A 13,620-nucleotide genomic window follows, 5' to 3' on the forward strand; every position below is an offset into this window, starting at 1 on the left:
TGAGCTGAGATCAAGAGTTGGATGTGCAGTTGACTGAGCCACCTAGGCGCGTAAGTATTGCAGCTGTTTTTGAGGATTTTTTTGTGGACACATTTTGTGGTCAACATTTTAGATACAGTTTTAGAATTTCTAAAGAAGTTTGCATTGAATCTAGATTGCTTAATAGTGCCTGATGATCCAAGTGAGGAAGTATGTATTACGAAACTACCATTCTTCACCTCTCTGAAGAGCCCTGTTGACACTTTTCATATATGCATTACTCTTTTTTAAATTGCTTTTGAGTTTGTGCTTCTGCCAAAAGAGTACTTAATATTACGGAAATTAGAAACAGAAAAACTGTTGTCGAAAGCTTAGCTGAATAAGGGCAGTTTGTCAAGTGGCTGGTCTCAGTAATAAAAGACAAATAATATTTACTTCTGTCTTATTTGTGAAGCTTATTTTTCTCTGTCCTCACTAGTGGGCATTAACCCTTCGGCACTTGCAATAGTTTGATAATAAAATTATTACTGGATAGTTTCATTTTATACTGTCACATTTTTATGCCTTGTACAAATAATACATACAGAGCCTTCATTATTCCATACGATATGTTATTCCACAAAAACAATAAATAGTTTCCTCAAAAAGTATGACAATTATTGCATGTATATAAATTAAAACCATGGCATGAAATCTGTATGAATACATTTTAGCATAAAATAGATAAACAAATACTAGGGCAGCTCTAAGGTGATGACACAACAGTGGACGTTATGACTAACGTATGGACATATTTCCTCTTCCTCACCTTCCAGATTTGGTGTGCTATATAGATGGAACTGTGCCCCCCTAAAATTTATTTGTTGAAGCCCTAAGCCCCAGTGTAATGATATTGGGAATCATTGGATGTTAATTAGGTTTAGATGAGATGAGGAAGGTGTAACTCTCACGATGGGAGTAATGCCCTTATAAGAAGAGACAACAGAGAACTTACTTCCTCTGTCTCTCTCCACCCACATAGTCAGAGGACAGAGCAAGAATGAGGAAGAACCATGTGTGGATACAGCAAGAAGGCGGCCATCTGCAACCCAAGGAGAGAGTTCTGACCAGACACTGCCCCTGCCGGCACCTTGATCTTGGACCTTCAGTTTCCAGAATTGTGAGAAATAAACTCCTGTTCTTTAGGTCAGCCAGTCTATGGTGTTTTGTTATGGCAGCATGAGCTGAGACATTGTGTGTGTGTGTAGTTTCTCAAACTACATGGACTTAAAATTTGCCAGAATCATTTTGCATATGTAATAAGCTATACCTTTTATCTACTAGGTCATAAATCTATTTCTGTTATTAATTTCTAGGAAAATGATGTAAGGGGTATTCATTTCTTGGGCCTCTCTTATTTCATTACCAGCATTAGCAATTAATTTTCACTTTAAGACCACTTTGGAGGAATACCTTCCACGTCCCACCAAGTTCTTCCCTACCTCCCAACAGTTGCTGCATATGTAACAAGTGGAGAATAGCAAGGTTCATTAAGATACAGATGCTGGGTGGTTGGTACGAACCATCACTAGCTAAGCTGTTCACTCCATCCAGCCTCTTAGATCAACAACCTACCTCACACTATCACCTAGTTTCACAGACATCCCAAGTCTCACATGTACCATATTGAGTTTTGATTTGGCCACCCCAAACAACTCTTCCTTGGTCTTTACCATTGGCAAAGATAAACAAAGCAGGACTAAAGTGGTAAGGATGATTTTAATCCATAATATACTATTTATACTAAATAATAGGGAAATATTTACAATAACAATAATGGGGAAAAATGTCCAGAGTGGATGGAATTCAACTTTGATTTGTACAGAAGTGACAGGGTATTTAAAAGGGAGAGTGAGAGAATAGGAAAGGAGTAAGTGGGGGCTTTATAGTGTCAGGAAAAAGAAAAATTACCAAAAGCATTAAGAGGGGTTTAGTCAACGTGAAACACATCTGGGTTTGTCTGCTGGCGTTTCTCCAAGTTAGGCTCCTACCCTCTCACAGAGACTAGGAGAGTAGGCCTGATCTTCAGATGTTGGCTGGAACAAACAGTAAATTCTTTTGGCAAGCTTGAGTTCTCTCGGATAAGTACTTTAAAGGGAGCTACAGTCATCCTAGGGATGCAGCCTGGAGCTGTCAAACTATGTTAGTGTTTGTTCAATTCTTTATAGGCCAGGATTAAGGCTTAGTCAAGAAGAGAGCTCAGAAGAACCCGGCTAGAGTTTGGTCAAGGAGAGAGTTATTTATCACCATGTCATTAAAGGGCAAATCTAGGGGCACCTGGGTGGCTCAGTCGGTTAAGTGTCTGATTTCAGCACAGGTCACGATCTCACTGTGGGTTCGAGCCCCGCGTCGGGCTCCGTTCTGACAGCTCAGAGCCTGGAGCCTGCTTCAGATTCTGTGTCTCCCTCTCTCTCTGCCCCTCCCCAGCTTGCACTCTGTCTGTCTGTCTCACTCTCAAAAATAAATAAACATTAACAAAAAAAAAAAATAAAGGGCAAATAGAAAACATCAGTACCTTACCTTAAAAATAAAAAATAATTTCACCGCATCTCCCATCTCAGCTGCTAACCCTGGTAAACACCACCGTCTCTAAATTACCAACAGATTGCTATCAGATCTCCTTGCTTTTTTTTTTTTTAATTTTTTTTAATGTTTACCCATTTTGACAGAGAGAGAGAGACAGAGCATGAGCAGGGGAGGGGCAGAGAGAGAGGGAGACAGAATCTGAAGCAGGCTCCAGGCTCTAAGCTGTCAGCACAGAGCCTGACACAGGGCTCGAACCCATAGACCTCGAGATCATGACCTGAGCTGAAGTCGGACGCTCAACTGACTGAGCCACCCAGGCGCCCCTGGATCTCCTTGCTTCTATGCTAACCCCCTTCAGTCTATTGTCAACACAGCTGGAAGAGTGATCTTTTACAAATTAAATCATATTATGTTCTGCTAAGGCCCCAAACCCTCAGTGGGTTCTTAATCTCACCCAGAGTATAAAGTCTTTACAATGCCTAATAAAGGCCCAGGGTGACCTGCCCCATTCCCCCTCCTCTGTAACCATTATTAGACTTTCCCTCTGGCTCCATCCACACCAGACTCACTGGCCTCCTTGCTGTTCTCTGACAGGTCAGAAGGCTTCTGCCTTACAACTGTAGCTCTAGTTCTGCTGGAACATTCTTCCTGCAGGTTACTACATGTCTAACTTACTCAGGTCAAGTCTTTGCTCAAACTTCACCTTCTCAATGAGGTTACCTTGAGCAACCTGCTCTGTCACCTTACTCCCCCACCCAGCTTTTGTTTTCCTTTTGTGCCACGCACTTATCCTCTCCTAACATACCACGGACTTGATTTATTGTCTTCACTTTTTGTTTGTTCTCTCTGCCAGAATGTAACGTCCAGAAGTACAACACTTCCTCCAACCCTGGTGTATTTTTTTTTCTTATTTAAACCAGTGCCACATTATAGATGTTCAATAATTTTTTTGAATAAATGAATCAGTCTAAGTGAAATTTCTTAATGATATAAAATAAGCTCCTGTAATGTTGGTTTTCATTAGTCGGTATGTCTTGTTATAGTATTTAGCATATATAAATAAATTCTGTGAGAGAGGTAGCCTTTGGCTCTGCAACTGAAGTTTGCTGAGGAGCATTAAAATTTTACGCTTGGCGCTTATGTCCCTGTCTCTCCTATCCCTGCTCCCAACTCCCTACTCCCCCACCCCCCTGTATAGAGGGAAAGAAAAATGAGGTAGCAACAGATAGGGAAAGGAAAACATTATTAATTCAGTGTTTGTATTTTACTGGTTAGTTTAATATCTAAATTTATGGTAAGACCAAAGTTCAAGAAGATTAGGAAGAAATACCATAAGTAGACATAATCATGAAAGCTTAAAGCTCACCAGAAAACTTGTATCTTGTGTAAGAGAAGTAATTTGATTGGCTCATCTTAGTCAAAACAATGAATTTTCTTGTCTACTTGTCTAGTTATTGGTGTGCTGTTTTTCTACTCCTTAAACCATTTTCTCCTATAGTGTAAATCATTTTTACTGTATTTTAAGATGATACAGGGGGGAGTGGGCAGGGAAGGGAAAATGCATTGTTAGAGATTACATTCTGCAGCCAAGGTGGCCTGAGTTCTAATCTCAGCTTTGCTACCAACTATGCAACTCTGGGCAAGTGATATACAGTTTTCCACCATACTTTTCACATTTGTGAAATGGAGATAATAATAGTATATACCTGATGGCGCTGTTTTGAGCAACAGCTCATCACAGCACACAGTGCCTGTTACACAGTATTCACTCTGTAAGCAGCTATTTTTATAGAATAATGGAGTGTTTTCAGAAAAGAAAATGTGTAATTTAAGATTGGATGTTTTTTTTTTTTTTACATTTTAGAAATGTAATGTTCTATATATATATATATATATATATTTTACAAAACATTGTGTTTTTACATTTTCATAAAACGACATTGGTCATGTAATACTAACTGATTCATGGAGGTAAATTTTCATTACTATATACTTAAAAAAAACCCTCTTTATGGGCTCATTTGAATTTTTAAATTCCTATACTAGAAAATTTATAATTTGAAATACTAGGTTTAGAGAGATGCTACAGACAGTGGTGTTCTGTACAAGAGGTAAAGTAATTCTCCTTTTACTTTTCTGAGTTCTTGGCTGACACCCCTGTAATAAAAAACAGATTACCAACAGAATAAACCCAGATATTTAATTACATGTATCCTCACGTATACATGGGAGATACCCAGGGAAAAATTAATAACTTTCAGAGGTGATTCAAGCTTAGATACCATTTTCAGCTAAAGAGAAAAGGAAGAAAGGTGAGGGGGATACTAATTGTGGGGAGGTTGCCTGGAAAAGCAGTGTAATCAAGTGTAAGATTTGTTATGCAGATTTATGTCTGCATCTTCTCCGTTGATAAGGGTCTAAGTTGTCACAGGAATCATCTTTGTCCTTCCTGGTAGAGAGGGAAGAAGGACACTTTTGTAAATTTATGGCATGATTTTAGGCAAATGCAGGGAGGGCAGGAGCTTTTCTTGTATCTGCTTCTTCTCAGTTGCTTTCAATTCAAAATAATCCTTACGCCAAAGTGGCATATTTTGGAACAGCATCTTCTGCTACCCTTTGGTAGGAACTTCCCTAGGTAGCTCTGTAGCTCCACTGCCAAGAACTGTGAAGGATTTGACATTTTATCTCACTTGTAAGCCAACAAGTAGCCTGTCACAGTTTCATAGAAGTTGCAGATGCATGAGATTCCTCGGTCAGAGACAAAGGATTTTATTATTCATAGCACAACAGGCAGTGTGAGCTTCAGGCTCCCATAGATTCCTCATGCTCCCAAATCCCTCAGCGTGAGCTGCACCTGCTAGGCAAGTGCTGTGCAAGCAGTTAGTTTGTATCAGAATGGAGGAACACAAGTTTTGGAATTTCTTGCTAGCAAACCTACCCAAACTTTGCCCTGGAGGGAGAGAGTATCTTTGTTAGCTTGCAACAAATTTCTCTGCCCTTGAGGGAAATACTATCTCTATCTTTGAAAATAGATTTGTAGCAATGCAAGAGAGCTAAGGAGACTTGATCCCTGATATACACAAATGCAATACAAACGCAGTCTATTATGATGAAAACAAAATGCACAAAAATTCTGACCAGAGATTTAGACTAACACTGTAGATGTAAAACACTCAATCCTTTCTGAGCATTTGAGTATGTAGTTAATCATTTAGAATCAGACCTTGCTATGATTTGTTTTGCTTTGTAATGCATTATCACTTGATGCTTTAACAGTCATGTTTTTCCTTTTGTCAAGTAGGTGTTATCATCTTTTTATTTATGCCACTAATTTAACTTTATAGCCTAAAGTATTTCTTATTGTGTTAGAGGAACTAAACACACACTTTCTCAAGAGTCTCCTGTACATTAGCAATCTTCCTTTCTCTCTGCCTCTTCCTGATAAAATTTCAGAAGGTATGTTTCTTCTTTGTTGTGTAGCTGGGCAATTGTTACTCAGCTTTGCAAGGTTGTTTTCCTCTGCTAATATATATCTAAATCTCATCCCCCATCCTTAAAATGTTAAGATACATTTTATTGGTTGTCATATTCTTCAGATCTAATATCATCCTGCTCTTTTTTTTTTTTTTTCCATTTTTAAGCTAAAGCTACAGCTATCCTGTTCTCTCATGCGTGTATGTGCATATGGTCTTTTTAAAGCCAGAGCTACAAAATTCATTTGAGATCCAGAGAATAGCAGAACTATCAAATACTGTTACTTAATACATTAAAATAACTTTTTTCACCATGTGATATAAACCAAGTTGTTGGCTAGGTGCATATAATTAAGGGGCATATCCGAAGAGTTTGCCTAAAGACTCTTCCGACGAAGAGTCATTGGTAGAGTTCCCAGAAAATATACAGGCCATCCTGTGTACTAACGTATAAACAGCGAATGTTTCAGTATAAGTGTATATCTCCTGTGATATTTGGGACCTGCATACCTTAAAAAAAAATCATCGTTTATTTGAAAATGAAATTTAACTGAACATTGTGTGTTTTTATGTGCTAAATCTGGCAACTCTATTCGCCATTTCTCTATCAAACTACAAATAACCTGGTAAAATTTCGCATGAAGTGGGTTTTAGCTCAGAAGCACTCCCCTTGGGGCAGAGATGATGAAGGTTTCAAAGTTTGATGATGTGACGTCAACATTACGCAAAAATAAATGTGAGTAACTGAAAGTTTTGAAATTCACAAATGTATATTTGGAAGCACAGCTCAAAAGAGTGGAAAAGTAGGTTAAAAGAAACCATGGTCCGGCGGGTTTAGGGGTTCTCAGGAAAAGGAAACTTCAACCTGGAGACCCTTGCCAAAAAGAGAGTAAGTTACCGGAGCAAAGCCTTCTCTGCAGTTTGGTGAGGAGAGAGCGCGAGACCTGAGCGAGCCAATAGGAACTGAGCAAGAGGGGGGCTGGGTGCGTGGAGTCAATCAGAGATGAGGTGGGTGGGATTAGATTCCTTGAAGGCGCTTGTTTCGGTAGCTTGGGCCCCGAAGGACGGGACTCAGCCAATCGGAGCCGAGCAAGGCGGGGTTCGACTCCGGGAAGGGGCGGTCGCAGGGAAGTAAACCCCGCGGCTAGCGCATCTTTCTGCCTCACTTGCTTCTGCATCTGCCCTGCCTCTGCATCGGTTCCTCCTCCTTTCTTCTAGTTGGGCGGACGCTGACTCAAAGGCTGACGGGGGACGCTTATTCAACTCGTCATGGCCTACCCGGGATACGGAGGAGGGGTGAGTCTTGGCCGCTTCTCCGCAGCCTCCGCCCCTGCAAGGTGGAGCGTCCCTGCGGGCGGTGCCAGCCTGAGGGGTCCGCCTTCTGTCTCTGCTTCGCGTGGCTAGTCTCCCGTACTCAGCGGGGCTGAGACTGCACTGTGCTGGAAGCTGGGATCAAGGGGAGCGGGGAGCCACAGGTTTTCTGGTCCCTGAGGGGCACCTTAGGTGCTCCTTGTGGAGCCAGGGATGTGTTGTGCTTTTAGAAATTGCCTTCTTGGTTTAGAGGAACCAAAGCACCCTTTTCCTGTTCAGTGATGTTTTGTGGTGGACCCACACCTTCCTCAGTTTTGCTACACGTCCTCTTTCCGATTTTTTGACCACTTCTTGTTTTCTTCCCTTTAAGTTGCTTATGAATAAATAAGGTATGCTAAAAGTCTCCTAATTTTTGCTATTCTACCAAGGGCAATCAGTTCTAGATTTTTAGGGGGAAGTGGTCAGGGTTAGGTTACTTTTTCTTACATAACTGTTTATCCTAAATCACCTTTGAGAGTTGGAAGTTGTAATTGTGGTTATATACTCTTTTTAATTCCTAAATTTGGCCTGTCTTTTATTGGTCTCTTCTCTTCAAAGAAGTAACTTAAAAAACAAAACAAACAAAAAAACCTCATCTATTTTTGTTTGTTTTTTATCCATTATATCCTTTTAACATTTACCGTTTACTTTCTTAATTGCTTCATGATCTAGTCATGCGTTTCCTGGAGTTTGAAGTGCATTTCCTGAGTTCCAATACTTCCTCCATACCTTTGCCCTTTACATATCTAGTGATGCAGTTCTTCAAACTATTGGTAGTATCCTACCTTTTTCACTCTCCTCCTCCCCCCAATTTAGAATTCTTTTTTTCTTTTCATTCTGGCAGTCTCTACTCATCCTTCAAGGATCAGGTCAAGAGTTTTGTTCAAAATGGAATAATGAACAATCTCGATACTTCTTTCTCCTCCAGACTCATAAAAATGCTCAATAAAATGCCTCTCTGAGGTTTTAAAAATGTATACCAAGTTCCAAAGTGAAAAAAGTAGAGAGAAACCATACCGTAGCAGGAAACAAACATCAGACTATCTACATTTTAACCATGGTCTTACTTCTTACTAGTTTAGGAAACCTTTTGAAGTTTTAGGTCCTCAACTGCAGAACGTACATAGGATTTTCATACTTCATAAATTTGTTGGAAAATCAAATCACATAATGGAAAGTATTTAGTACCTGGCCTATAAAAAGCTCTCAGTAAATATTAGCTGTACATTATTATTGTCGGTATTCGTATTGCTATTCTTACTAGTTTTGAAGACTGTGGTTGGAATTATCACTTTACCTGTTTATTGATGTCTTAAAAAAATTTTTTTTAAGTTTATTTATGAGAGATAGAGACAGCACCAGTGGGGGAGGGGCAGAGAGGGAGGGAGACACAGAATCCAAAGGAGGCTCCAATCCTGAGCTGTCAGCACAGAGCCTGGCTCACAACTGGAACTCACAAACCATGAGATCATGACCTGAGCCAAAGTCGGAGGCCAAAGTCGGACAGAGGCACCCTGGTTCTCCTACTGGTGTCTTTTTAAAAGGATATTTTCTGGGGGAGAGGATGTTTGCACCTTATGCAGTTGCCCATGACTAGTTCACAATTTCGTTGCATTTACCATGTATTCTTCTGTGTCCGAGGTATACTACTTCTTAGTTTGACTGTAGGTGAAATTTTCTTGTATTTCTTTGCCTTTTGTTTATTTCAGTGATGTTGATGGTAAACACTTAAAAATTGTGTGTCATGTTCATCTGCTAAGTTCCTAAAGGTTAGAGAGTACTTTCTTCTGTTACATTTCTTTGATGCCGGATAACATATTAGTGAACTGAATTATGTCCTAATGCCAGACATCTAGGATTTTTTAGCAAACAGCTTTTGTGACAGCGAATTTGGTTGCTTTTTAGGAACTCTTTCTATCCTTACTTTTCAGTAGACAACTCATAAATATTACTTTAGTGGATAACAAATAATGTTTGCATTTATAATCTTAACTTTTTTCACTCTTATAGTTTGGAGATTTTAGCGGTCAGATGCCAGGAATGCAGCTGCAGATAGGACAACCAATGCCAGGAACAGGGCCAAACCTGCTCCCTGGTGGATACCCAGCGTATTCTGACAGTTATTCCTCAGCAGGAGACCCCATGTGGACATACTTCACTGCTGTTGCTGGACAGGTGAGATGCTAAATATATTGCACAGATATCAGGGTTTTTGTTTTTGCTTTTGTTTAAAAAAAATTTTTTTTAATGTTTGTTTATTTTTGAGGGAGAAGGACAGAGACAAAGAACAGGGGAGGGGCAAAGAGAGAGGGAGACACAGAATCCAAGGCAGGCTCTAGGCTCTGAGCTGTCAGCATAGAGCCCGACGCAGCGCTCGAACCCACGAATGGTGAGATCATGACCTGAGCTGAAATCCGATGCTTAACTGACTGAGCCTCCCACGTGCCCCACAGATATCAGTTTTAAGAAGTGATTGCTTTTTAAAAGAAATGTCAACTCTGTTACTTAGTGTGTCATTTTAAATGTATATGAAATTTGTATTTAAACTTACCTAGGCCGATTTTTCTCTTGAGATCAGAGATGAGGGTAGTCATAATTACTTCATTTTTTTAAAACTCTGTTAGTGTGATACTGACGCATTGTTCATTTCACTGAAAGAGGAAACAGTGTGGTATGCTGCATGGTGACTGAGCCAGAGAGGATTGGGGGAAAGAGGTCTACGTGTAAATCTCCTTGAGGAAGCTGGGGCAGAGCGTCAAAAGGAGACTTTTCAATTGTGAATAGTTTGGGAGAGACTTGAAGGTAAAGCAAATTGGGAAAGGGTAAAGAAAAGAGGGCAGAAAGGAGGTTCAACTACCAGACAAATGAGAAGAGACAGGTTCACACTGAGTCTTAGTCACAGTCCGTATCTCTTCGTTTATACTTATCGATGAAAACTTTTTGAGTAGTTAGAACTTCACAGAACTTTGATAACACTTTTCATTCGGTATTCTTTCGCTTGAGTGTTCACCAGGTCCCATATACTTGGCTGGAAATAGAGGATACACACAGAATTATTATATGTGGCAGACACTTTGTTTTCATGACCCCAATTCCATTCACAACCTCTTTTTCCCTGGTGTAGTGGTGGTTGGAAAAGCCCCAGTGCCATCCCGGACACCTTTGTGATTAGTAAAGGTAGCCATGTGCCATAGGACGGACCCTTGAGATGTAGGTGCCGTTTCTTAAGGACACTTCTCTTTTCTAAGGGAGAAAATCCCTCCTGGGAACTGGTGTTGGCCTTTTTTGCTCCTTACTTCTTGCCTAGAAAGGGAACTTGAAGTTGGGAGGTGCAGCAGTCATCTTGGTACCTTGAGTCAACAAGCTTGAGATAAAGTCCTTTGGATGGGAAACGTGGGAAAATACAGAGATCGATGGCATCTTAAAGCTGCCTTACAGTCCTGTTCTGCCTGGCCTTGGACTTCTTGTGCAAAACAATGAACCGTTATTGGTTTAAATCTCTTTGGTAGTATTTTCTATTGTTTGCAGCTAACTGTAATGCTAACAGTTACATTATACCATTCCAATCTGCAAAGAACTCTTAAGTACTGTAATGCTGGGAATAAGTCTGTTATCTATAACTGACTATATATTAAATCTATTTTATAAAATTATAACTTAAAACATAGGAACTGGGCATATTTATTTAGAGACTTTTATTTGACTTCTGAACTCTTTCAGTGTTAAAATCGTCAACACTAATTTGCTGTTTGTACTGTTCCTAGTTTCACTCTCTTCAAAAAGGGTTAACAAAGACTAACGTAATTTTTATACTACTTAACCCGAATTTATAATGACTTTTCCTGTGTGTCTTTTGAACCTACTGCTGTTCAGCTTTGCTTCCTCTGTAATCTTTGTTCTTTCCCTACAAAAGAATTTCCGTACTCTTCAAGGTTCTTCTGTGTCTTTGAATGTATATAATTCAGAGAAACGTCTTCTGTACACTAAGTGGGCTTTTCCATGAAATGTTAGAGAAGCTCATGGTTGAACAGAAATCATCATCAGACCACATGGGACTGATTTCCCTCATTTTAATTGGATTGGTCAAGGTTTTTAGTAAATGCAAATTTCTCTTTTCTAGAAAGTTTTAAGTTTGAGCCTAATGTTTCCACAATGCATTATTTCTTATAAATAAGAAAACAATTGATGAAGCTGAGTAATTATCACTAATGTTAGTCTTGGGTGGAGTATCATTTTCCCACTTAAGGAAAGTTAAAGGTGATTTATAACCATGTTATCTTAAGCGTACTAGAAGATAGAATACATTTTTTTTTAAAAAAAATGAGAGAAAAGTCATTTTCTACCTTTGCTTCTGATTTAATAATTTGTAAAAGATTGTCTTTTAAAATTTCCTGTGCAATAACTGACAATGACCTGGCATCTGTGCCATCATTTCATGGAGATACTATTGACAGTGGCAGCTGTAGACTTCCTTGATTGTTTTTATTTGTTTGTTTGGTGTTGTTTACTGATGATTTCTTCTCCAATCATGTTAGAAGTGTATGCCTAATTTTTCAAAGTCTTGAAATATAATAGTGATTTGATATAATAGGGAGGTAGGCAATTGTTTACATAAAAATTCCTTCTAAGGTCTTTATCATTGGAGGAAAAATTTCTAACCCTAGCTTTGCTTCTAAACAAATGGTGATTTTATAAAGTACAATTCTCTTACTAAAGAATTTAAAAATGTATAAGAGAAATCTCAAAACTATGCGTGGCAGAGAAAGGAACACTTAGATACTCTTTGTAGGCACATAGATGATCCATTGGAAAGAATGCTTTTTATTCCTGCTAGAACTACTGGAATTTTTTCTTCTACCGAAATTTTTGTTATAAGGAATTCCCTGCTAAAGATCCATTAAGATATGAGTGTTTATGATACTTCTTAGAAGTAGTTTGGAAACATTTTTTTTTCATTTCTTGGGTCTCTTACAAAAATGAACGCTTAAAAAGTTTGTGTTTTAAATTTGCCCCCCTGATCCTTCCTCAGAGCTAATTTTTTTGCACTTATGACAATGTCTGTGATGCTTCCAAGTAAATTGCTCTGTATATTTTTATAGAAAATAGGGTGACGTACTGAAACATAATGAAAATATTCAACCTGTTTTACTTGGTTGTGATTTCTTGTTTGTGTTTAAAAAAATTTATTTCCCACAATAAGTTCAAACAAGAATGTTTGGGCAGTAATCAGAAGAATACCAACAAGATGCCGGATGACTAGGGGTAATGGTGGAGGGGGGAAGGGATTCTCTCCTCCCGGTTACTGCTTCAGTGGTTACAACCTCAGTATCCCTTAGAAATAATGCCCCCCATGAAAGGGGCATTAAGGGAATGTGTCTGAGACTGTTCTGAACACATTTTGATCAATTTTCTGTTTTAGGTAGAGTTCCAATGACTCTCAACAGATGTTATTTTGACCTACTATAGGTCAGAATGATTATGTTTTTTCTCAGGAGTAGAGAAAATAGATTGTATTTGAAGTGCTTACAAATTAATAGAATATAATTTGTGAAAAATTATTTATTTTGTATGCTCTTCTGTAATTTGCCTTTGTTGTCAATACTTGTCTCTGTTAATTTTGTAGTTGATAATAATATTTTAAAAAATGTGTGTCTGTTGATTGGCCTAGAACAGCCAGTCAGCACTTTAATATGATTTTATACAGCTGTGCATTAAATCAGACTATAATTATTTTTTAACAGGATGGTGAAGTGGATGCTGAGGAACTTCAGAAATGTTTGACACAGTCTGGAATTAGTGGAACTTACTCTCGTGAGATCTCCCCCACCCCCGTATTTAAAATGTTAAAAAAAATCTTTTTATCACAGATATACATGCCCATAATTTAAAGAATCAAATAATTCTGCAAAGCTTATTGTGAAGATAACTGTTCCTTGTGTTCCTTGTACATAACTGTCTCCCTGACATTAACTATTCCTAGACGAAATTTCATTCAGCTTTTTCAGGTGACTCTTGAAATTTGCCTCCAGATCTCAAAATAACATACTTTTATCACTATAGATTTTAGTTTTCTTTTTTTAAAGTTTATTTATTTATTTTGAGAGAGAAAGAGAGCAAGAGCAGGGGAGGGAGAGAGAAAATCTCAAGAAGGCTCCATGCTGTCTGTGCATAGCCTGATTCAGGGCCTGATCTCAGCAACCCTGAGACCGTCATCTGAGCTGAAATCAAGAATCACATACTCAACCAACTGAGC

General features: G+C 38.8%; 1 protein-coding gene across 3 annotated transcripts in view; it reads left to right on the top strand.

Annotated features, from left to right (window-relative positions):
- The window catches only part of GCA (grancalcin), a 34,211-nt gene continuing 20,591 nt past the window's right edge, over positions 1-13,620 (top strand). For 2 of the 3 annotated variants that reach the window (XM_045480024.1, XM_045480025.1), the window contains exons 1-4: positions 1-50; positions 1,001-1,138; positions 9,378-9,542; positions 13,109-13,178. In XM_045480024.1, coding sequence (XP_045335980.1) covers positions 1,019-1,138; positions 9,378-9,542; positions 13,109-13,178 — 355 coding nt within the window. In that variant the 5' untranslated portion in view covers positions 1-50; positions 1,001-1,018. Of the gene's footprint in view, positions 51-1,000; positions 1,139-4,563; positions 7,314-9,377; positions 9,543-13,108; positions 13,179-13,620 lie in introns of those variants that run through there. The other variant, XM_045480026.1, reaches the window with a different exon arrangement.

The sequence above is a fragment of the Leopardus geoffroyi genome, chromosome C1 (genome assembly GCF_018350155.1).
Source record: "Leopardus geoffroyi isolate Oge1 chromosome C1, O.geoffroyi_Oge1_pat1.0, whole genome shotgun sequence".
Classification (NCBI taxonomy): domain Eukaryota; kingdom Metazoa; phylum Chordata; class Mammalia; order Carnivora; family Felidae; genus Leopardus; species Leopardus geoffroyi.